General features: G+C 39.1%; 1 protein-coding gene across 4 annotated transcripts in view; it reads right to left on the reverse strand.

Moving 5' to 3' along the window:
* The window catches only part of PCDH15 (protocadherin related 15), an 853,821-nt gene that overhangs the window by 282,755 nt on the left and 545,273 nt on the right, over window positions 1-25,793 (reverse strand). For all 4 annotated transcript variants that reach the window (XM_087765707.1, XM_087765706.1, XM_087765705.1 and 1 more), the window contains exons 8-9: window positions 12,179-12,339; window positions 7,787-7,942 (exon numbers count right to left, since the gene is read on the reverse strand). In XM_087765707.1, the coding sequence (XP_087621833.1) occupies window positions 7,787-7,942; window positions 12,179-12,339 (317 nt within the window). The remainder of the gene's footprint in view (window positions 1-7,786; window positions 7,943-12,178; window positions 12,340-25,793) is intronic.

A 25,793-nucleotide genomic window follows, 5' to 3' on the forward strand; every position in this document is an offset into this window, starting at 1 on the left:
CTCATACTTCTGCTGTCAAAACAAAAAAGCCTTAGTGCTCCCAAACGAAGCAGAGAGGAGCAGCTTTGAAGACATCACCTGTGTAACAGGCTGGAAAGCAGGGCAGGGAACATGCTGTCAAACACCATGCTCATTAACTGCGCCGCTCCGTTAGGCTGCCTACACATTTCTCAGAAGGAGTGCTCCCTGCTCAGCACCTGCAGGCAGCTGTCACACCAGCGTGCTCTCAGGAGAGGGAGAAGTTACCACTGGAAATCAAATGACAGATCTCTATTAAAAAAGTCCTGTCACCTCAGAACAGCTCCAGAGCCGAGACACCCAAGGAGGTGTTGGTACCGCTCCCCTAGCCGGCCGCTATAACGCCATGTCCTGCAAAGGGAGAGGGCAGAGCTCCAGCACAACGTCCCAGACGTCGAGACTGCCCTAACCGGGTACCTCCATGGCTGCCAAGAGGCTGAAGAAGGGCTGGACCTGCACAAGTGCTCACAGCTGAGGGATGCCAAGAGCTCTGTTGCTTTTCAGAAGCACGTAAATGCTTGGTTTCCACTGAATTCAGCTAGCAGCTCAGCTCAGCAATAGTTATTTGCTCTGTTTCATCCAACCTGTACTGGGGTCCTGACAAGGTGCAGATAAATGATGACTAACATAAAAAGGCTCCAGCACCGTAAAGCACATCATTAAGTGATAACAAAGGAGACAGTTGTAATAAGGAAATAGCAGTAAACACCAGAATTACAATTGCATGCAGTAAAAGTCAAAGCTAAAGTCTTGGATTTAGTGTATTATATCCAAAATAACTGACTGCAGACCTTCATGAACCTAATACGCAGTTTTCTGTGTTATCTACATTTTCTTTTATGCAATACAAATGATGTTAGAAAGGACACTGAAAAAAATCCCCTGCCACTCCCTCTTCCTGAAAGTTAGGAAAAAAATTAACTCCTTTCACTCAACTTCCCAGTCTGCCCAAGATCTCACATCAGAGATTACTGCAGCCTTTGGAAAAATTCATAGGAGCTCTTAATTAAATGCCTCAAACTCCACTTCTAATCATTTGAGAGAAGCACTCAGCATTCAAAGCTACACAATATTTTCACACTGAGATCTCAACATTGAGGTGATTTACCATTAGCCAGCAATATCTCTTCTACCCACAATTTGTGAGGGCTTTCTGACAGACTGCTGTCACCATTCATTTTGCTGTTGGAACAATAAGAAGAAACTCAGTTCACCTTGTAAAATGCGACTATACACACACACACACTGTTCTTCATCAACATGAATAATCCCACTGTTCTTGTTTAAATAAAGATTACTTATTTTGTGAACAGCCCGTGAGGAACTGCGTTCCTAGGAAGAAAGACAAGTAACATAGGAATGAAAGACCTATTTTGCTAGCGAATATTACGGAGGTATCTAAAACACGTATCCAAAAGCTAAAAGACCAGGCTGAAAGACTAGGTTCGATCTCACACAGACATAAAATGGGCATGCTATTTCAATACATGCGTATGCAAGCAGAACAAACTGGCTAATCAGATTTTTGGCATTGGCAAAAAGCAGAATGTCAAGATGGTTTTGTATTATATACTATATAATACACATAATTTCTCAAACCAGTGATCAAATTCATTCTTAAGTAGATGCACATGCTCTCTAGACAGTAAAGACTTATCTAGAGCTCAAACCACCCCACGTCATTGCTATGTCAACCTGTAACAGCGAGATTCTGCACAGCACCCGTTTTCCCCAGTTTCCAACTCAGTTCATTCTCTGAAAAGTATTCCACCACCAAGTCTTCTGGCAGTCAGAGGTGGTGGAAATACATCCACAGAGGGGTTCCCAGCTCCTTTGTTTTGCAGTCTTTCAGAAGGACCCAAAAACGGCTCCAGAAAGCGTTGCTTCAGTTATCTCTAGAGCCCCACTTGTCTCCTTCCCATTAGACTGCCTACTTCAGAGAACACCTTGGAGAGGAACTTTGTTTCTCCTTATGAAACTTTAGTATCTCCTACAGGAAGGGACTGAAGTTATGTAGTAAACTGACTGACCATTCTGAGTGTCTTACCTTGTGCAAGATAAAACGTTAGGAATTGTAAAGAAAAAATTATATGAGCGTTAGTGACAGTTTGAGGATAATAATCTGTGTGGGAGTTCAACGTGGTGAAAAAGAACCATGATGACAAGAAACAAGCAAGATTTCAAAAGAATGCAATTAAAAAATAGAGAGGAAATGCACACAATAAATCTTATTCTTCCACAGTCAACATCCGTAATGCTTAAAAATTTCCTTCAACATGATTTATGTCTATTAGAAGTCAGATGCAGACAGGAATGTTCAACACTTGCATAAAACATTTTGAAAATAAATTTTCTTATTATTGCCTATTTACAAAGTTAAAAATGAAAAATTTTTCACAGTGGCCCCAAACAGCAGAGCAAAGTAAGATTTACAGTTAATCATTCTGAGCTAATATTCTTTTGATGATGTCTACCTGCAGAGATTAATTATTTCAATACCACAAGGAAAAAGATATGAATAATTACACCAGAAGCAATGAAAATTCAGCACAAGTTATAACTCTCAACAGCTCAAAGCCAAAGTTTTAAGACGACTGAAGTTCAAGAAACACACTCATTTTGCAAAGGATTCCCATCTCTGCCAACTCTAAAATTTTGGTTTGCAAACAGAAAATTCTCATCAGCTATAAGGTTATATATGTTTAATAAAGTAACACTGACTTCAAAGAGTATCCTAGTAAATCCACTACCATTTCAAAAAAAAAAACCTGTTATTAAATGCTCCTGAGCTTACCAATACCTCTGTAGCACTTGGGTAAGGCTCATGTGAAAAATTAATTAAAAAAAAAAAAAAAAAAATCAGTCTTATAAAACCCAGGCAATGCAACCTAGAATTAAGAGTTGTATTACACAAGATAAAATTCATTAAGATAAGTTGTGTTTAACACAAAACACAGACAACTACAATTCTGCCTTAGTAGTACAAGACTTTCGTTTCTAGTCCTTGTATTAGGTTATATGTATTTAAAACCATTGTGGCAATACTATAGATCTGCCTGTAGAGTGTTAAGCGAGTTGCATAATTCTTCTGAATTTCAACCTAACTAAAGAACTTTGTTTTAATATACTGCAATAACTCGTATCTTTAAGTCACTAATACGCATGGTCAAATTTAGCCCCAGGCTAATGTCATTTTGCCAGGATTTTTTTCTAAATTAATAATGATGTGATATCTTCATTTGAATAAAAATATCAAACACACAAAACAAAGGAAATAACCCTGCAGAGTATTTCTAATTATCATAAAAACGTTAACATCAACCTTAACTCATTTTTATTTTTATGAGGCGATTCATAATGCTGTGGATAGCAGTTGGATTTGCCTTTGGCTGAGACACTTAGATATTTTGTCTTGAAAAAGCGTAAGGAAGGGAAAAGGGAAACTTGCTCCTAAATGGTAGCACTCCTCTAAAGGGCTTCCGCGCTTGTGCTGCACTAAGCTCTTGGTGAGGCCAGAGCCTGCTATAATATAGACAAAAAGCCTGAAACCCCACGCTCCTTACAGAGCGGCGGCACTGAGCCAGTTGTGACATGAAAGAAAAGAGTCCGTGTCTGTCCTAGTGCTTGCACGGACTCCGTGGTGCAGCACGCACAGTAGCAGGCAGCCCAAGAGTGATGATCAGCTCAGTTACTTCAGGTGTCAGAACAGCACTACTTGGGAGTTGTCTGAATTATGTCCCAAATCTGTTTCATAACCCAGACAACTATAAAAAGTCAATAGCTTAATTACAAACTCATTTTCTTGACTATAGCTTATGCACAAAATGCCAGTTAATTTTAAGCAGATGGCTATTTTGTGCCTGTATTAGCCCCCTATGACTACTGAAGACCAGAGACAATGGAGACTGTTTACACATACATATACACACAAGTGTGCACCTAAATATATATGTATGTACACACATACAAATGCAGGGTGTTTCCTTTGCTCGTCCCCACTCCTCCCCTCCCCCCCAAAAAAGCAGGGTGGTTTTTTTCCTATTAACTAACTCTAATTAGCTATTTCATTTATAAACACTCAGGCGATAAACACTTTGCTTAAAAAGCAGGTAGCTATTTTAGGGAAACAGACATGCTGTTTTATACTTTAAAGTAAGAAGCTGAACTTTAAAAACCAATTTTAACTATAACTTACTATGAATACCAGCACTGCCACTCTAAGCTAAGCCACCAAGTCAAACAAACATTACAGGCTCCATCAAGGAGATGGTACGAGAACAATCATACTGCAGCTACATATGAAAAGTCTGTACTTTTAATAGAATAATTAAGATCTCCTGAAAAAAGTATTTCCTCAATAAACACGTAATGATAATTTTTACACTTAAATGCAAAAGATATGTTTTCAAACCACACATGCACTGGAGGGGAACGTTAACTTCTCCGCACATTTTAGTTCTGGAACGCTTTACCCAGGGGTATTCTATACATTCAAGTGTGTGAATGACAGAAGAAAACACTTAAATCCCTAAGGATCATTTGCCAATACGCAGAATAGAGCCATGCATACATCTATCTATGTATAGAGATTTCCCAGGATTCTTAGGATGCAGATGAAGATATTTGAAGCAATACAGTGAGAAATTATGGTATTTCTCATCTCAATACCTGAGAAATCTCAATACCCGAGATGAGACCTGACATGATGAAAAAAGGCTTTAAAACACCTTGAGTAAGGAAGGAAGGGACCAGGGCTTTTTCATAAGAGAGATCACATAGTTATTGGACTAATACGTGCACATATTTGGAAGGATTTGGGAAGTTTCCCTTAAGGCACGGAATGTTGCTCTTTTCATGCTCACGCACTTGAGGGGGAGCTTAGAGGTAGGAGAAGGGAGACCAACGGGAGCATTACCACTCAGAAATACTGAGGCTATCAGCAAATAGGTGTTAATGATAAAATCCTCTATTCCTAAACTGAAGGATGGCTTTAAAAATCAAGTAAATGCTACCATGGTATTTCTGAACTCACAGCCATGCAACCTCTGATGCTGTGACGGATGCCTGTGACAACATGAAAGAGTTTGATACAGATTAGTCAATAGTTCGCGTGATAAGAATTATAATATATATATGTCCACAAGGCAACTGAGAAAGAAAAAAAATTGATCAAGAGCTATTACATACACTGCCTTTGATCTAACATATTTTACAGCTACAAGTGACTGGAGCTTGGGTGAGGTCATTAGGAAAGCATGTTCATATTTCCCAATCCTTATGCTCTTCCTTGAGCATCTGCAAGGGCCACTAACAGAGAAAATACACTGGATTAGGGGAGCTTTCGGTCTAACTTAGCACGGACATCCTCCTTTTCTAACCAATCAAGTATAACAATTACCATATGTTTTAGTATAAACCAAGACACCACCATACCAAATCCATCTCATTCTAAGCCGCCTGGAAAACTATGGGCTTAATTTTAAACCATGTATTTTTATGTGCAAATGGAAAGGACACATGTGGAACTAGGATTTATTTTTGGTATTACAACTACCCTCGGCTTCTTTTACAAATTAATTTTAGTATGTTGCGGACAGTTCAAATATAAAGAATATTTGACATAAAATAATAAAATCTACTTGTCCTTTGATTTGCTGTATGTTACTTATGTAAGAGAAGTTTCTGGACTTTTTAGTTTACAACCAAACTAAAAACAGAAGACCAGAGGCAATAAAAAAATCACCACAAAACCCTCATTCCAGTGCATTCCTCTAGTTAAATTCACTAGAGGCAGTGCCAATTACTAGAAGAATAAACTATCATTAAAAAATGTAATCACTCACTAAAACCTTTGAGAAAGTCTGAGATGCTTTGCGAATTTTTTTTTGTTAGTTAATGAGAGCATTAACCCACTGGGTACTGCTGAAGGGCACAGTGGTGCCATGTCAGAAGCTATAAGCATAACAGTAATAAAATGAAAACAAAGCAGCTAATTAAATCAGGACTGCAACTGTGGAAAGAACAACATTGCATTTCGCCCAATAGCAATACAAATAAATGATTGCATATACTTGCAACATTGCTAAATTTCTTAATATAAATAATTTTAAATGGTGCATTTTTCACTCTGTCTTTTGGACTTCTTTCTAGTTATGGAAAATCCTTGCTTCCTTAGTACCACAGCACTGACATACTGCCTTCAGTTTTACTGCAAAAATTAAGCAGGTCTTGGAAGTGATCCTGGACCTGCCTCACAGCCCGTACAGGCACTTCACGCTAATGTTTATGTTGTCTTTATTCAAGACCAGAAGCACTTCTGCAACAGGTCTGCAAAAACAGAAATTACAATTACCATGCAAAGGCCAACTTGAAACAATTTAAAAGCATAAGGAGGACTTTTCTGGTACTCATACAGATGGTATTTTGTAACCTCCAAATTCTGGTGGTAAGAAACATCAATAAAGGGATTGTCAATAGTCTGTAGGAAAACAATCTCAATTTAAAAGGTGTCACCAGTCAGGAGACCACGAAGTTTGAAAAACCTGTATAACCTTATCTCAACTTCAGCTCTCTACTCAAAAATAACATGGGGTTGGGTTTTTTTCCCCCTCCATACTTTTGGCTTAATTAGGCCTAAACCGATCAACCAACTCTCCCACTCCTCTCCTGGGGCCTATGAGACCTCCTGCACATCACTTGGCTGCACTCTTGGTCACTTCCAGCAACGCAGTGACAGTAACAGATGGTCATACGCAGACTCGCTGAATCTCCCAAACACACAACCTATGAAAGTTTTTTTGGAACAGCAAATCAGTTCTACACAAAAAAAAAATAAAAATCAAAATCAAACAACATGAAAGCAGTCACGCTCTTTCACAAAACAAAACCCACCCAACATGGACACAATGCACGCTGCATATTTAACGGTTTTATTTTCTTAAATGCAACTATAATTCTTCGCATCTTTACCTGCAGAAGACTGACCCATCTTTCCATTCTCCTCTTAGTTTCAGTATGGACACTTCTACTTCTGCATGTAAGCTCCCACTTCCACTTCTTATTAACCAAAGCCCCAGGATACTAATTTACTGAAAACACAGATCCTTTGTACTGGTTATTAGCAGATTATTCAGTCCCCAGTAGAATGAAAAAAACTAACTGTAACGTGAAATGAAGTTGTACCAGCTCAAGAAAGAAATAAATTTTTCCTTCAAATAACATGGAGAAGTCCAAGCCACTGCTCTTTATTCCATAAAAAGATAAAGCAAAATAATTCCATTCACAGACATCATTTAAAAAACAGAAACAACAATAAACCAAAACTGCACTTTGTCAACCTTCAATATCGTCAATAAATCCTTTTGAACTATTTGCTTTACATTTGTTTTTCATAAATATATTTGTTTTACTTCCAGGTTTGTCGATACAACTGCATAACGCAGTGAAACATTTTGTAAATTTAACAGAAATTAATGCTTCACTCCTTGAGACGCAGCTTCAGATTCTAGTGTCTTCTGCAATATTACAAGCATCCTGATGAAAACTGTGCTTGTCTTCGTATTCATTAAGAAAAAGGAAGAACAGCTTACATGCTAAAAACTGAAGTATACTGTCTGTGCTGTGTTTTTCCAGAGCAACACAAATGGAACTGATTTTAAAACAACTGAATGTACTGGCTTTTCAAATGAGAAGTGAAAGAACTGAAAGCTGGCATTTAGCAATGACACCACACAAAAGAGAAAGAGGAAAAAAGGTAAGTGATTCTGACCTCATTTACTGCCACATAGTATCGCTGCTGCTGGAACCGAGGCGAGTTATCGTTCCTGTCTCTCACCACAATCCGTACTTCATGGTTGATAATGGTGCCAACCTTTTTGTTAACACACTGGACTTGCACCACAATGGATTGTATGGACACTGGCGGCTGTAAGCGAAAACACATTTTTGTAATACGTAGTCAAAATCTGAACTAACAGTTACATTTTCCACTGATGTTAATATTGCTCAGGTTCACTTACAGCCCATCAGCCTGCTTGTGTTACGTTTAATGCTCTATGTCTGGATTAAAAAGCTTCTGTGAGAGTGTCCCAACTACAAGTTATGCTGGCGATATTTTGAGTAGACCTACACATCTCAAAGCTGTATTTTGCAGACCGAACTTTGCCAGCTGTATGTGCTAACACAGAAATAAGAATTCCCAGCACTACTAGCCCTTCACACCTCCCTTGAGAACAACAACACAAAGCACATATTTTGAACATCTTCTGGTTATTGAGAGATATCTAGAAAATGTCACACATTTTAACCTTTGGTTTATTAATATTGGAATTGAAAGGTCAAGTCAGAAATAAATTCAATATGCTACCACTTACATTTACCAAGTAATTTAGAAACAACTTGGTCACCTTTAAGTGTAGACAATCCAAAGCCCTATTGCTTTTACTCCAGTGAACGTCATAATATTCAAATAAAAAACCTCCCAAACTTGATGAATGGGTAAAGATAAGCTGGAAAGGCTATTACTACTTACCTGAGTTAATAAAACAATTCTAAGAAGAATAAAAGAAAAGGCAGCTTTGGGTGAAATGGAATTTCAGAAAGACTGCTATGGAAATACAGCATTCCAGCGCAACTTCTGCCCACAACGTTCACACCATGGCAAGTGCCAATTTACATATCTGAAGCAACAGTCTGGCATATAAAATATTGACAGCAAGTCCATTTTGATTTTGTATCTAATGCTCAGCAGAGAGCAAGCAAGCATGGGAAGGGACAAAATGAATAAATTTATGTTTATTAACCTCAAAGTCTTCAAGAGAATAAACAACTCAAGAATGTAATCTAAAGATGCCTGTGCCATACTATTCTGTACAGTGAATGCAAACAGGTTTTTGTACTGAGATTCTGAGACTTACAATTATACCATAATTATATATCTACATAATTATGCTTTCACTCATTCTAAATGCTACAGTTTCTTTGATTGATTGATTTTTTTCCAGTTTCACTATAATGGATTTTAGAACCATATGGCTTTCTTTACCCTTTGGACTTTGGCACTAACCAGTTTTTAAAGAGTCAGCAGACTTGGTGAAAGAAGGGGGCTTTATGGTGGTGTTGAGATCTTACATGAAATATCTGTTCTTCCCTACACATTTTACCCTCAACTTTCTCTGCAATGAAAAGCACGAGCTTTTAACTAAAAGTCCATCCTCTTTGCTGTAAAAATCTGCAGACATGCTATGATGTGATTCTACTTTTATCAATGGAACTCCTAACACAGGTAGGAACACCAAATATCATCTGTAACTTAAATTAAGCCTCTACAATTATAATCTCCATTTATTTTTCAAGCAGGCATTCTTTGCAAAAGATCCAAGAATTTTTAGGCCACCTTTAATAAATTGCAACGCTACTGAGTTTATCTAGATTTATTAGCAATGTCCAAGAAAAACATAATTAGCTGTAATGATAGATAGGTAAATACACAACAATCTGGATTTAGTCTCTTTCACAAGAACATGAGAAAATAGTTCGTGGGCTTTGGTAAAAGATGACAGAGTACAGGACCAATATTACTTTCACATACATCCAATTTCTGCTGGGTTAGTGCCTAGATTTAAAATCAGGTCTTTAAACAAACACTCATCGATCTAGGCATATATAGACAACAAATGTAAATACATAATGGCACAATGTAACAAAATGTTTATGATACTGGGGACAAATTATCCCAACACCTTTTAGCAGTTCCTTTCACTTTCAGTTCTGATTTATCGCTATTCATCCTAAGTACTTCAAGTTTTGGAAGAAAAGTCTGGAATTTTCTTTTTACCTGATTTTGTTTGGAAAACATACTGTCATTCTTAGTAAAATCAATCAATGGAATCTAATAAGATTTTCTTTCAAGAAAAGTAATAAAAAAGAACAGGATCAGGCTAACTGAATCAGCAGGGAGTTAATAAGTGGGCACATTGGAGACAAAAATGGGAAGAGTATCCAAATATATTGAATGCAATCTTATATGCACCATTTGTGAATCAGAGAGTACAATTTCTGCTCTGTAATAAAAAATTGAATTTTAAGGTTCAACTTAATAAACCCCCAAATTTTATTGGTACTACTAAGTTTCACATGGTTTTAACTTGAAAGATGAGAAAAATAGTTTACTACTCCTGTTATTTTAAAAAAAAAAAAAAAAAGGAACCACACACTCTTGAATGGTTTTGTATTTTAGGGGTTAGTATAGCTCTAGTTCTTGAAGGCTGGAAACAGCCATTAGGTAAGAGCCATATTAACCAAGTCCACGACACACATCTCACATTTTTACTCAATCAGTGGGGTTTTTGTGGGTTGCTTTCATTTTCTTTGGCTTGTGACTTATAGCAATTGAGACCACAGAAGATAGCTACCATGGGGCTCACACCCAAAATCTCAAATTACCTTAAATCTCAGATTTTCTTTTCATATCCCTAGTAAACTTAAATAAACACAAATGAGTCATTTTACCCAGCACTACAATACTAGGGATAAGAAGTGTTACAGTTCATAGTAAAAAAAATGAGGAAAAAACCCCTTAAATACCAATGTAAACCCACTGATAAGACCTGTATATAATTAAGAAAACGTATACCCTCCACTTGTTTCCTTGTGACTTGAGTCTACTTCCAAAGAACATCACTGTAAAGTGTCCGTATATATTCATAATAATGTAAAGCATTTGTGAGCTTAGTTAGACGGTTACTAGTATCAGAAATCAAATCATTTGACAAGGTTGTTTTGGTAAAGCATCTAGTTAGATTCAGATAAAGCAGCTCAGATAAACAATCCTGTAGAGAGAAAAGTGTCACTAAAAAAGGCTTTAAAAAAAAGTATTAGTACTGATCTAACAGGAATTAATTTTGTTGCCTCATGCCATATGGATATGGAGACTTGCGTGGGGTGAAGAATTGACCCTACACTTCCTGGAGTGGTTCTTAAGTCTCACCTCCCATTAGGGGCTCTTGCTTTTTGCTCTGACTTAAAATAAAACTGAAAAGCCAAACACGTTCAAGCACCTGCATGTCTCCTCAAAGGCAGACAGCTGTTTGGCACTTGAGGAAATGCTGACACACCAAAAAGGCTTTTGCTACCATGTCCCTTCTGCCATGGTTTGTGCTGCATACCTTTGCTTCACATATGAAAGCGGTTTGTGAATTAAAACTAAATTAAGAACAGCTGAATTCAATTAACTCTTTTAAACTAAAAATGGAAATGAAGAAAAATTTGCATATTGTTTCTGGTACTTATCAATATATCTCAAAACACATGGAAAAGACAAATTAATCAATCAAGCTAATACAAAACAAACTCTCATGCAGTCTAAGTAGAACTCCTGATCTTTAAAGCACTCTATGTTGATTACATTCACTTCTGAGTCAATTTTCCTTTCAGATTCTGATGAACTGCAAAAATGCCATAACACTGTGAGAAAATATCTCTATTTTTAGAGCATTTCTCTTCAATGAAATTAGCATAGGTGAGAACGCTCCTGTTTATTTCGTGCTTTTAATCTTTCTTTTCATAAAAATCAAACTTAGCCTGACAATATTTCTTTAATGCTCTTAGGAATGAGCACAACACAAAAATTTTATGCTGCCTTAAAAAAAAGAATCTAAACTAGCAAATTCTCAATTGAATATGTCAAGCTTTATAAGTGAATGGTAATATTCACAATTCCTTTGCTGTCCTCTCACATCTCATAAGGCAATGTACACAGCTAGAGCAGGCTTTTAATAAGTGTCACGGGACATGGGGTGAGCAGCACTTCTCCTTCCAGACAAAAGCAGCAAACCACAATAAAAATGTTTTTAATGCAGTTAGCGAGTCAAGGTTGGGTTGATATATATTTCTGCCAGCCCACATATCTATTTGTTCACTTTTTATTGTTGTGTTTGTCCACATATTTGTTGTGCAGAAACAGTCAAGTTTCTGCATGCTCCCAATAAGTCCTAATAAAGAATCAAATTAACTCTGTTCGCATCCATCTGGGGACAAAAGATAGATGCAGCTATTATATTCTAGCAGGTCTTGTGTTTACAGTCTTTCTATGAGCACACACAGATTCAGAAATTAATGTCTATGGGGAGAAAAGAAAACAAACAGCAAACCCCAGGCTTACATCTCTGTCCAGAATTCGGCCAGTGCTATTTAGGTATAACCTCTGGCTGATCGGATCAAGGATCACCCAGTAATCGACGTTGTCCTTTAAGGAGAGTTCAATGGTGGGGTCCGGCCCTCCTGCGGTCCCTTTGATCAGCATATTGTCAACCAGGATAGTGCCTGCAAAAACAATAAACACACGAGGGAGAAATTTATATGTGCATCTACATTTTTATGTATTTTCATAACAACTGCAGCATTAAGAATACTACTTTCTAACTAGGGTTTCTGGTATTTTATGTTTGGAGTGATGTTTAAAAAGTCTGAACCTTATTATCTGTAATGAAAAACTGCCTCTGACGCTGTAGCTATTTCAGACGATACTAGAAGAAGTACTTGCAATGCACAATAATGTAAGTTGACAATAAGACCCGTCATATATAGGTATCTATTTAACATTATGAGTTTTTTCTCCATTGGGTAATCATCACCCAATCTCACCTCAAAGAAACAAAAGCACTGAAATAACAACTGGAATAAATTTTCTAAGCAAGAGGTGACACATCAAGGTGAGGGGAAAAAAAGAACAGTTACATAAAGCTCTCCAGGAAAAAAGAGGTTTTATGCCTCGGGTTGCTCTGCAACAGGAAACTAACCTGCAGCATAAAGAAATGAAAACTATATCTACCAAGACAAAGGTAGTACTTAATTAGGACCAGCCATCTATTCAACATATAACATGCTTTTTTTCTTTTCTTGTCCCATCCCATCAGATAAGAGTCTTGCCTAACAGCTCTATTACTCAGTTCACAGTACCCACGTTGTACATACTTTCCCGTGTAAAACACTCCAACTTACTTTCCAAATGCCAAGCATGACTAACTACCCTAAACATTGCACTCTGGTGCCTCAGATTTGCACGCACTGTATTTATAAACACTTCTCTAAGATGTCATTTTTCTGAAAAATTAACACTACCCAGTTTTCTTCACACTGAAATATTAAAAGACATGATCTTTAAGTTCATCGACAGTTATGAAGAAAATCTGTGAACGTCACTAGCTACAGAACATTTCAATTAGTTAAAAACATTTATCACATAACCTCCTGTATTAAGGCCCAAATAATTTATTCCAAAGCGGAGAGTAAAGTTTCTCTACTCATTCAATTCGTAACAACAGCAACTCTGTATAAATATATTCATCTGGGGGGGAGCAGTTCTGAGTTGGGCCAATGCTTTTTCTGGATAAAACAGTAAAACTAATTACTGGTCTTAGCCACAGGAAACTGGTTTACAGTCCTATTGAGGAAAACACCACAGTAAGTTTTTTTCAATCGTTTACTTTGAAACTAGTTTTTGTAACGCAATAGAGATGATGGGAAGAAATACTGACAACCATCCGTAACTTTGCACCAAAGACTGGTTTCACGTTAGAGGAGCAATACCCTTTTAGCCACATGAGAAACACAGTTGCTACCCATGTGTTTTACAGCTATCAGCACAATTTCTTGTGTAATACCGTCGGTACAATTACACTTTTGGGAGACCACCACTAGTTTTAATGTAAAGAGGATTTCACCAGGAAAAACAAGCCAATTACCAACCCTGTGACAGTTCAAAGTGTTTATATCTAGTCACCCATTTCTCTAAAATCTATTAAATCCCCCAGCTTCTGTGTATTGCCCTCATTATTGTGCCTCAGTGATGATGCAAAGAAAGGTCAGCAATCCAAATTTGAGGTAATCTGAACAAAAAGTGCACCGAGAAAACCCTCCTTGAAAAAAACAAAACAAAACAAAAAAATACAAAAAACCAACAAGATAACACCGCCGTCATCCTAACGCCTTCAGTTCTTTTAATTTCCTCCAGCCTTCTTGTTCAGACCTGACGGCGAAGTCTAAGTTCTGGCTACATCTTCACCAGCACTAATCCCAATAGAAGGCTCTACACCTCCCTTTGAATGACTCTCAAAGGAAATAAAAATCTGCGGTTTCCACCTGTTAACGGCACAGCAGTAGGCATTTCAGCAAGGGCCACCTGCACATAGCAAATCTATAAAACGTGCTTATAGAAAATATTACATGTACAAATTCTTGCTGGGAAAAGGAGGAGCTTAAGGGATGGAAGAATAGGGGCAATTGAAGTAACCAGATGACACGGAAAAGGGAATAGGAGAAGGTTGTGAAAGTAGTGGAAAAATATACTGCAACAGATGATTAGGAAATAGGGGAAGGAAAAAGCACCAACAGCTTCTTCCCTCCCATGTTGAAGTCTAGTAAGTCCATGAGGAGCAAAGGAGCATCACAGCACAAGTTACCAGGACACAGAGCTACCACATCTGCCCACCAATACAACGCTTTCAGATGCTTAAGCAATCGTGACATATAATTTATTTTATTTCTCTCCCCAGAAAATTGTTAAAAAAAAAAAAAATTCCTATAATGAAAACTGGTCCCTGGTTTCTACAAAACTCAAGACTATGACTCTAATCTAACACTAGTAGGTCCTGATTGAAGTGACAGTAGCAAAGGGAAATTACTTTCAGACTTCGCAGTCGGATTGCCTGTAGAGAAATCCAGTGTATGCAACGCTAAAGGAATTAGACCGATAATTGTGGCAGAGCTCTGACTGCTAATAAAATAGTCTGCGGGGCTGTGCCCCTGTGAAGGTAGTGACTACCCTTCCATAAAATACACACAAGTAATCAGAGGAAAAAATACAGACCTCAAAGGCACCTACAAATTCCTCATGGGACAGTGTGCATTTGGAAGTGGCAGACACAAGGGCCTTAATACCAGAAGCACTTTCCGTATGTTAAGGATTGTGCTCCAGTTTAGGCACAGGCAAAAAAAGAAGCATAATTTTAAACTGCAACATCTCCATAAAGAGGGAAGTGCTGCAAAACAAGTCAACAGTGGTTTTAGCAGTGTCCTTATGATGGCATACACCAAATATTTTACTACCTGGCATTTACAGGCCGCTTTGGTTCAGTATAGGCTATGAACACCATGGTTTGTTGTTCTTTGTCCAAGGAGGTTTTGTCCTCCCTTGCCTAGTTTCTAGAAGACCAAATTCTGCCAAACTTGGCCTTCTGCAAGGGCTAAAGAGCTCAAACAACTTTAATTTTTAATGAACCTGAGAATAAATGATTGCAATTACATACTTTAAAAAAATATTTAACCAACTTAAAATCTTGATGTGATGACTAATTTTGTACAGTCTCTAGTAAACCACTTCTACTTAACTGGCCTCACTGCTTTGAATTCTGCATCTCATTCGACTTTCCTCTCCTGCACTCTATAATAGCTATCTGCTTGATTTAACAAAGCACTTCTATTTGGTTTGTTTTGATACAGTGACTCTTTTGGTCTTAAAAATGGACTGGTTTTTCTCCAGATATTCATGAGGCACTCATACTCTGTTTTCAAGAGACGGCAGTTTGCAAAGAAGCCTTTTAATAGCCATCCTTAAAGTATTCTTCTTCTAATTTACAAAGAATCTGACATTGGGGGTCTCTCCCCCCCCCCCCCCCCCTTTAGATATCTATCATTTTCTCCCTTACATCCTGCCTCTGTCCTTGGCCTAAAATGCTAGGGAGGTAACCTACGAACAATAAATCTGAATACACGCAGTTCAATGCGACTGCATCAACAGTTTATTCGTTAACTCTCCATACACGTGAGCACAAAAGCAAACATATCCCTCGATATTTGCAACACACTAATACTGTACGTTCAGCCCATCTGCTTTTGTAATTTTTTGCACAAACAGAAGCTCCAATAATGCTCTAGCTGAAGTGAAATCTTTTACCCTGTTATAGAAGTTACATACCTTCTCCTGCAATTACATTGCAAGTTCAATTTTACAGTATTGGGGAGGATGAGGGGTTGGTCAAAGTCTGCTGAGGGCACCTGAACAGGATGCTGCCACTCACGGTGAGGAGAGAGGTGGTCCATGGAGATGCATGTTTCATGTATCCAACTTCTGGGAAGTTACACTCAAACGTCCAAATTTTTAATAGCGTTTCAGCACTATTCCTTGCATTTCTGCCCTGTGTGCAGAAGTCATTGAAAAGGACATCTGGGACTAGAATTAGTGATATTTTTCCTGGCTAATTAAAAAAAAAAAAAAAAAAAGACTGATGTGAAGGTTAGATTGCACATCAACACAAGTAGATTTTAAGAAGAGCTTTTCATCTTGTGTGGAGACCACAATTTGGCTGATTTTCCACCTTCACTGAAGCCTGATGATGACCGAGATGTCTTGTGGAAAGACCATACAGATTCTCAAGGGATTAATACAGAATAAGCCTCAAGGAATCAAAGTCAAGCAAGTTGTTGGCTAAAAAACAACAAAAAAGATAGAAACCAACAGACTGTACAAGAGAGGAAAGACCTGTTATTTTCAGGTGTAATACAATTTTTATGAAAGTAATGACATATACTCAGAAATGTTATCTGAGTTTGTTGGGAATTATTCAACAAGTAGCTACAAAACGAGACAACAAAAACAAAAATTATAAAGCGCTGTAAACATTATTACAATAGTTCTGCACTAGACTATTCCTTTGTGAGGAATCCAGAAGCCGAAAATCTTCATTAGACTGAAATAATAGGGAAGGGTTTGTTTTTACAGATTGACCTCCATGATAGAAGGTGACCATAGAAAGGTGATCTTTCTATGGGAAGGGCATTACAAGGGACTCAGGTGCAAAAACCATGAAATATGAAATTTGCAGTTTATGCTCTGCTAAAGACAGCAGACCTGCACTGCTCAGTGAGGACTCACTTATTAAATGATTTAACACATCTTGGGATTACTTTAGTTGAATGTTTCAGCAGAGCCCTGTTTTAAGGAGTCAGTGAATTACAACTGGTCTGGGAATAACCCTTATGCCGGCACACGAAACAGAAAACAGTATCTGGTAGAGTGAAACCTGCAGCACTTTACTTTTAGGAGTTAAGAGGCATTCACATCAGTTGCCTAATTGCAAGGATTACAAAACAAGGGGGTTGTTTACTTCTACAAATAATATTTCAAATTCAAAAATTAAACTCACAGCTGGAGGAAAGCATCATATTTTTCCTACTTGAGGCAATAACTAAAAAGACAAAAGAGAGCCAGCAGCGGGGTTTCTCTTTCTGCAGTTGCTGAGCTCAAGGCATGTGGAGCACGTCCCACCTCCCCAGTGACACTACCAAAGGGTTGCACCAGGCAAAGACTCAATTTTGTGCCTGACATCATGGATGGTTGGTCCCAGTGACATTGAAGAGATATACCTAACTGCGACCAATTAAGCTGTATTTCTGCAGAAATACAAAATCCAAATTGGACAGACCTTACCCTCAACGAGGCTCTTGTAAACAACATCAACAGCATATAGCCTTCCACATGCTCTGTACTAGATGGGCTGTTTTCAGCTTCAGCTGTGTTCAGTGCAGAAAACTGAGATCCCAGAAGCACCTGAGCACCCACAAGCTACAGGGCTGAAGCCGAAGCCTGAAGGGAAGCGTGTCTGAAGCCAAGGCAGAAGTATAATAGCCCCCCAAAGTTTCTATCATCCAAATGTACTTATCCTTTCTTTGAAAACAGTCTAAAACTTGTTATTCTTATTTTCCAAGTTGATGAAAAGATAAAACCACCTGCAACAGCATGATTAACATCCAATATTGCCAAATGACATTAGCAGCTACTTCAGCTGTATAATGTACAAAAAGGCTAAAGATAATAAAACAATCACATTCTGCTGTTCACACAGAACATATTTTTCATTTCAGCATATTAATCAAGTCTGTATAACAAGTCCAAATAACAATTCAGAGAATTTACATTAAACATAGACTGTGTTTCCTACCCTGGAACACCAACTATGAATTTTTCATGGTATCCATCTGGAAGAAGCAACTTTAGGAAAGAATCAGGTATCTGGCGCACTGTGCCACAGAGACACGGTACATTACATGAGCAACATGACATATTCACTTATGGGAAAGGAGGTAAATCTCCAAAAAGACAAGTGAAAAGAAAAATTAGTACACACACACAAACACATGCACTGAGCTGCAGTGAGGGCAAGTACCAATAGCTGTCAATAGATGGAAGGAAACTCATCACTTCTGCACTCTGAAGCAGTGGGGTTTTTTCATGCCTGGTATGTTAAAAAATGAAAACCAACCAAGCAAGGATAGCACAAATAGGGAGCCCAAAGAAATGAGAAACTCCTGCTTTGCAAAGAGCCATTGAAGTTAGCTCCTCTGGACAGCAGCAGACTGACAAGCTCAGACTTGGTGGTGGCGACAGTGAGCAGCAGCTGGGCTCATGTCCAGGTGGGGACATACACTGGAGCTGGGAAACCCAATGTCAGACAGACCAAGTGGTTATAAACCTTCTGCCAAAGGGTGAACAACGTTCCCACTGGTGCCTCTGCACTTGCGTCTTCTGCTGGTCAAGTTTAAGAAACGAAAGCCGGCAGAGGGAGGTCAGAGATTCAGGAAGGTCTCCACATGCCAGTCCCACCTCTGTCTTCTCAGGACCACTAAGAACGTGCTGCAGAACCAGAGTTCCACCTGCACACACCCAACAATGTTTACATAGCATGCAGTACGCCAGGTTTCTTGCAGACAGAGCAAATGTGCATTAAAAAGCTACCTGTATCTCTGTGCTTCTCTCCTCTGCCTGCCACTGATTGTAAAGCAATTTGAAAATGGGGATTATTTTCCTACAGAAAGGCATTAGATGGATCAGTTGAAATGGTAGTTGCTTTTTTTGATATTCTACAGAGTCTTCATAGTTAAACCTGGATCATAAACTTATTTTTCCACGTTTGAAGCTGTAGCATAGGATGGATTAAGTAGCAATAAATTAGAAGTTAATGGAAAACGAAAACCTTATTGCAGAAGTAAATTCTCAACATTGTGAACAAACTTAGACCTGTGCTGCAGGTTCATACACAAAACCAGGATAATTCTACAAAGCCACCTCCTGGATTACGTATTTCCTGTTCTCCATCCTCATCATCAGTAGGGATCTCTGAGATGTTTCCAAGGTTGTTTCAAGATTTTTTCCTGCCGTCCTGGCCCATCTTCTCCTGTACTGCTCTGTGTGCAATCACAGCCTCCAAGCAATTACAGAGCATAGCAAAATCCAGCCCATTATTTTGGCGAAACTAGGACTTTAACAAGTTCAAGCTTAAGGCTCTTATTCCTAGTCCTCCCACGTGGACCTTACACCTTCCCACCATGAGCCACTCTAAGAATTTGTGTACTGTGGGGAGAATGTCTCTCCTTAAGGCATTGTACAGTACCAGTTTGGGTCCATTGTAAGTGAAGGTGACCCATTTTCTTGTTTTAGTGCTTCCCAGCCAGCACGAAGACAGAGACCTAGCACTAATGACTCCTGCTCCAGGCTGAAATGATGCAGCAAGATGATGGAAGATGTTTCAGAGGCAGCTCCCGATTGAGGAAAGGCAGAAGGATCACTGTCAATTCAGAGCATACGTACACCTGCCCTGCAGGATGAAGAATCATGGTCCTTCCTCCCCACCTTCCCTCCACATTCACAGATAATAGGACCAGAGTCCCATAAAGCCACAGAGGAAGCACCTCAGTACTTCACACACACGGCTCATATGTGACTTTGAAAAATCTGACCCACAGCATTTACACTCTACATCAAAACATAACAAATAAGGATGAAAAGAAACCAGAAGAGGAAAGCATGGTGGTCAAATGCTAACTACTAAATTCACTAAATATTCAGTACTTGTTTTCCTAGGTGTATAAGCCTAGATTAATGTTTTTCTTAATTCCCCCTCCCTTTTAAGAGGATGATCAAGAGGTGAATAGATAAAGAGTGACTAGGGAAAGACAGAGATGGATGCCCAGGAGAAAGCAGAAGGCAAAGAGGAAGCAGTGAAGCAGAAAGTTTGGGTCACATTGCAGCACTGAGAGGAGCAGAGATTTAAAAAAGCCAGAGGACAGAGCAGGGATACAGGAAAAAATAATTCAGGCTGTAGAGACTATACTGTCCTAACACAAATACCACTAAGGACTGAGGAGGCCAGTGGTCTGGCTGGGGACAAAATTTACAAGTTGCAAGTGTACTAAGTCTTGAGTCATATGTTTTTCTGCACAAAGCCCCATCCTGTAAAATTATGACAGTAAAGGAGCATCTCGGATGAAACCAAGCACCCCATCCTTCCTTGCATAGTTAGAGAAAAAACTGAAAACAATGAATACTAAAGGCTTAAAACAGGACAATATGAAAACAGTTTTTCAGAAATCCTTTTTCAAAAACAACTTTAATGCTCAGGGTTGCAGCAGCGGGATAATTGCTTGGGTCACAGAAAGGTCCTCCTGTTCCCCCTTTAATGTTTCACTGGGGGAAGGTCACCACCAGGCCTCACGCTGAGGACACTGACATTGCTCTTGTATTCTCTTCCTGCAAGTGTTTCTGACAGAAAGCCTCCTGGTGCTGAGAAACCTAAATTAAGTAGGTAAAGCATACCAATTTCCAAGGACTGACTCAAGTTTGTTCATTTTTAACATACCATTATTTTATTTCTCCACACCTCAACAGAACCCAGTACTTCTACTGAAAGATTAACTATACTTGTTGGATCTCAACAGCCTACATTTCTCCACCGTACCGCAACAGACTACACAGAGCAAAATCCAGAGTCCTACTCCCAAATATTATAGCAATGATCTAAGGTAAATTAGAAAGAGAAGTAGCTCCCTCCCCAGAGTACCGGAGCCATGGCTATACTGGCTGCTTCCTACCCCTCCTCCAGCAGCCACATTTATGAGACCTTAAACAAAAAAGTTAGCAGAAGGACCCCTTATGTAAGGCCTTTCCAACATTTCATTTCTCTTTCTGTACCCAGCTCAGCCGAGTCACTGACAGTGGCACACCTCCATCACGCTGCTTCCCTCCAAAGCTTTCCGCTTCTCACCTTTTGCCCTCCCTTTCACTCGGCACTGGGGTCAGGAGCCAATGTCATTGAACAGAGCCTCTAAACACCAAAGAAGGCTTTTCACTACATTTAGCAGTATTTTTGCAACATAGTACCACAGGAATGTCTTTATTGGACCAGACTACAGTCTGCAAAGTCCTTTACTAGATGTCTGACAATACTCTGCATTGCAAGTAGCAAAGCAAAACAAGGCTGAAGGAGACAGGTGAGAGAACAGAATGTCTTTCCCCTACAAGGGATCATTTTTTCTCTTTCAGTCTTCAGAAACTCCTTCTGGGAAAATTTTTCTGTTTTCCTTAACAGATCTTTTCTGAACCCATTCTAACTCTGAATGGTACAGAAAGCCAATGCAATGACTCTCATCAAAATGCATCTAAAGGTTTATACTGAATTGTTTTAAAAATCCAACCCTCATAAATCATAAATTGCCAAGGATTGCTTTTAAGATGGAAAAACTTCAGTCATACTTCATCAGATTTTATTTTTTTTTTAAATAAATATAATTGCATTTGCAAAAACCTGTACAAGATCAGACCACAGACCCATCTAGCCCAGCGGCCTGGTTCCAGCAGAAGCCAACAGGCAACGCTCAGGCCAGAGCAAAGCAAGAAAGTGATAGTGTTTCCCAAAAGCACCTTCCCAGACTCCAGCAAATCACAGTGCTGGCAAGAGACTGTCCTGATGTCTACAACAGCCTTGGGTGGACTTTTCTTTCAAAAAATCCATCAACCCCCCACTTTTGCAAGGCATTCCACAGATAAACCCTGTGGTCTGCCTCTTTTGTTTTAAACTCACGACCTGCTAAATTCTTTGACATCCTCCAATACCTTCACTGAATGCTAGTCATAATTTGACACATATCCCTAACTTCTTTCAGTCTGACTAAAGGATCCTCAAGAATGCAGCTGTTCCTTAAGGCCAGTTGTCCTTTATCTTTGATCATCTTGGTTGCCCTTCTCTAGCTTTATTCTATTCTCTTTGAAATTATTTGACTATAACTACACACAGTGTCCAAGGCATAAATTTATCTAGCGGCAAAATGATGCTCTGAAATGCAAAATGATCTTTACCTAATAATTTGTAACATCTTATTTGGAACTATATTTTCCTTTAAGGTATTCTGCTAAAAGCACTTAGGTTTTGGTTGGGTTTTTTTTGTTTTGTTTTAAATACAAATCTTTAATAAACCTAAGCGCTCGCTGCAGTGATAATAGCCACTTCAAAGCCCGTTATTTCACACATGAAGCTAGGACCAACTTTTCTCCGCATGAGGATCATTTTTCATTTATCCACATTATCTCATCTGCCATTCTCTCTCCTAGTCACTCAATATTAATGTTTCTGCATACTCCTCTGCCCCACTTTTTTTTTTTTTTTTAATTAGTCTGGACAACCTAGCTGTCCAAACCGATCACTTTACTTCTGGAAAACTTATAAATAGGCTGAAGAAAACAGGTCTTCACACATAATTCTTGCAAGAATCCAGCAGTGACTTTACAGTGAAAATCAACCATTCTGATTTTGGGTTTGGGGTTTCTTTGGTTATCGATGCAAGAAACCTGCCTCTCATTGCACGACACTTTCCTTCTTTAAAGAGGCTTTGCTAAAGAAACTCACCAAGCTACTTCTAGAAATCAAATTTACCTATATATCCCTCCTCCACATGCTCCTTGGCTCCAGATCTCTGTTGTCCCCAGGCTTACTGGCCTTACAAGTAAAAAAGAAAGTTGAGGCATTTACAAACCACACAGGCTCTTCTTCAAAAGCTTTTAAAAGCTTATGACTGCATACATTGAGAAGGCATCAATCCTATTTTGCTCGAGGGACTGTTTCCAAATAGCTAACTATGCGTACGCTCAAAACATACTGACCTGCTAACTGGAAAAAAACCTAATGATCTGACCTCTCTCCAAGTCAGCAGGCATGGATATGCAGAGCAGCAGCAGTTCCCCAAACAACAGGAGTGGAGGTCAGGGTTGATGGCTGTGGGGCAGCTGGGAGGATGCCCCAGGGGTCCAGGGGCTTTTACAGCAGCCTCCCCAGCCCCCAGGCCAACTGCTCACCTGCCAAGTAGGCTGTTGAGTCTCTGGCAACCCCACAAGGGTAAAATGTCTACTGAAATAAAATTCTGAAAGACCTTGAATTGTGGGATTCCTCTTTTATTTTGGCAAATAGGACCAGAAATGGCTTGCTAAGTTTGACATAAGATTCTCCATTCTCTATACAAAAAGCTGCCAATTCTTGAAAAAAACGTTCCCAGATCAGTGCTCTCATACCAGACAACATGTCCAGACACAAAGAAAAAGACCATTAACAAAAAAACGTTACCTTTTAAAGTACCCGCACGTACAATGCAAAGGCTATCAAGACAACAAGCACACAGGCTAAAGTTTCTGAGAACATTTAAAAAAGAAAACATTATTCTTCTTACCAGGCAGCACAGAAATAATAAACATACACACACAGTACAGCCAGCGGTGAGATAAAAAGTCTTCGGGCTATTCCAGCAAACACTTTGTTTCTCGTCTCACTTCCCAGAAGACCGTGGCAACAGCAATTCTTGAAGGTGATTTAGATTTTTAAGATGCAGCACACAGCAACAAAAAGGATATGTATAAATAGGCAGAACGCAACCACTTTGAGTTAGGCTTTTAGGGATGAAGCTGTTCGGAATTAGTGAAACTCAAGTTACACATCCTTTGATAAAGGAAGCACATTAGCACCATTAAGTTTCCACATAAGTTTTTACTGTACCTAGACAAACTCCCTCGTGAGAAATAAAAAAAACAGCACGGGAATTATCCCTGCATTTCATTGGGGCAGATAATGAGGGAAAATACTTTCAAAATGACTAAAGGTGATGTAAAGAGGGAAAACAATCCTGAACAGCAGAAACAAGAGCAAACACAATGTCCTCGCCTAAAAGCAAAGCAGAGGAACACAGAGATTAGAAAGACAAGTCAGACAGGGAAAATGGAGGGCTGACAGTTGGTAGCCCTGGATTCAGGAACTGGAGAGCCAGACATCCCAGCTCCTCAGCTAAACCCAGGAAAGATCATGAGGCTTCTAAGAAGAGACGACCTTCAGCATTGGATGTCTTCAGGAAGACATCAGACAAACTTTCATCAGAAAAAAACAAAAAAAAACAAAAAGAACACCAAAACAAACCAAAAAAACACACACTCTTGGAGCCAGAGGAACGGACTGACAGTTCTTTATTCTATGATCCTGTTATTTTGAGAGACAGAGCAGAAACATCAGCAAGTTTTACTTCCATTCACACATTGGGCCTCTTCCTGAATTTGGCCCAGTTTATGAAAGTCACAATTGGAAAGTTATTCTCTGCCTTACTAAAAGCTCAGAGATGAGGGAGAACCAGTACAGGGAAACCTTAGAGCACAAGGGGGCAGGGGAACATGAAACTTTACGCAATTCTAGGTTATGGAATGGCAATGTTCTGCCACAATTCGCAAGCTAGAAATTGCCCCAAAGTAATAGACGTTTCTTGCCACAGTACCTGATTCTACAAACTAGCTTTCACACTGGCAGTTATCACTTCTGAAAGTAAGCTTATTACACCTTGCCGTGTTGAAAACTCATGGTTTTATTTTGGTACTTTGGGAAAAAAATATGTATATTAACAAAGTTTGTGTATATTCCCAGCCAGAACTGAGCTCCTGGGAACACCAATTCTCTGATTATGTGCATAGATTATTAAGTTAGGTACCTGCAAACAAAATGATTTCCATTTAAACACAGTCATGTTCCCAGGGATATCCAAGCCTTCCCATTTAAATATATTATCACAAAACCAATCTCATTTCTATTTCAGACCTGTTTTATTTTATTGAGACCATATTAATAAACATTAATAAATGTTGTATTGACTCTTCATCTACCAAGTAGGTACCAAGCCAGGACAAAGCAAAAACAATTTTAGCTCTGTGACTGCAGAGGCATTAGTGGAAGCCCAGGACACACATACCAGCTATTTTCTAGCACAACACATTTCAGATTTAATTTACTATGTCTGTGCAATATGGTCAAGCTCCTCATAATTATGACAGACCCACACATCCCAGGCACAGTGAAGTCACCGTGCGCACACAGCTGAGTTCCAATTTTATGCCGTGTGCCTGGGCAGTCCCAGCATCTAGGAGTCCAGTCACAGTTTCTACCCGCATAACATTTCTGGGAGGAAACATGTTTTGTACAGCGAATGGAATCAGTGGCACCTGCAGTCAGCAGAAAGACACGTTTTCTCATGACCTTTGCACGGGACTGCAAAGATCACCTGCAAAACACTCCTCTCTGGTACCTTCCTTCTCCAAACCTATGAACAGACATCCTCACCTGCAAGCACACTGCAGTTTCCATCGCCCATTTTTTTGTTCATCTAACCCAAAACTGTGACGTTGCGTTCAACCCAAAAGTCCAAGCGCTTTCCTTTAAATTTATGTTCACCTTCTTTAACTTTGGGCTTCCTCTTCCCAAACCCTTCCTCAAGTTAACAGGTTCTGTTCTCTTTTCTAGAATACACTCAAACTACATCTGCAACCTGTCATACTAAGTGCAGATGTGCCAGACTTTAAAATCGGAAGCTAAAACCAGCAGCACTTAAGCACTGACCAGTCCTTAAATGAGACAGAAGTATGCATG

This window comes from Nipponia nippon, unplaced genomic scaffold (genome assembly GCF_047370975.1).
Source record: "Nipponia nippon isolate SJK-2023a ecotype South Korea unplaced genomic scaffold, ASM4737097v1 scaffold_3, whole genome shotgun sequence".
Lineage (NCBI taxonomy): Eukaryota > Metazoa > Chordata > Aves > Pelecaniformes > Threskiornithidae > Nipponia > Nipponia nippon.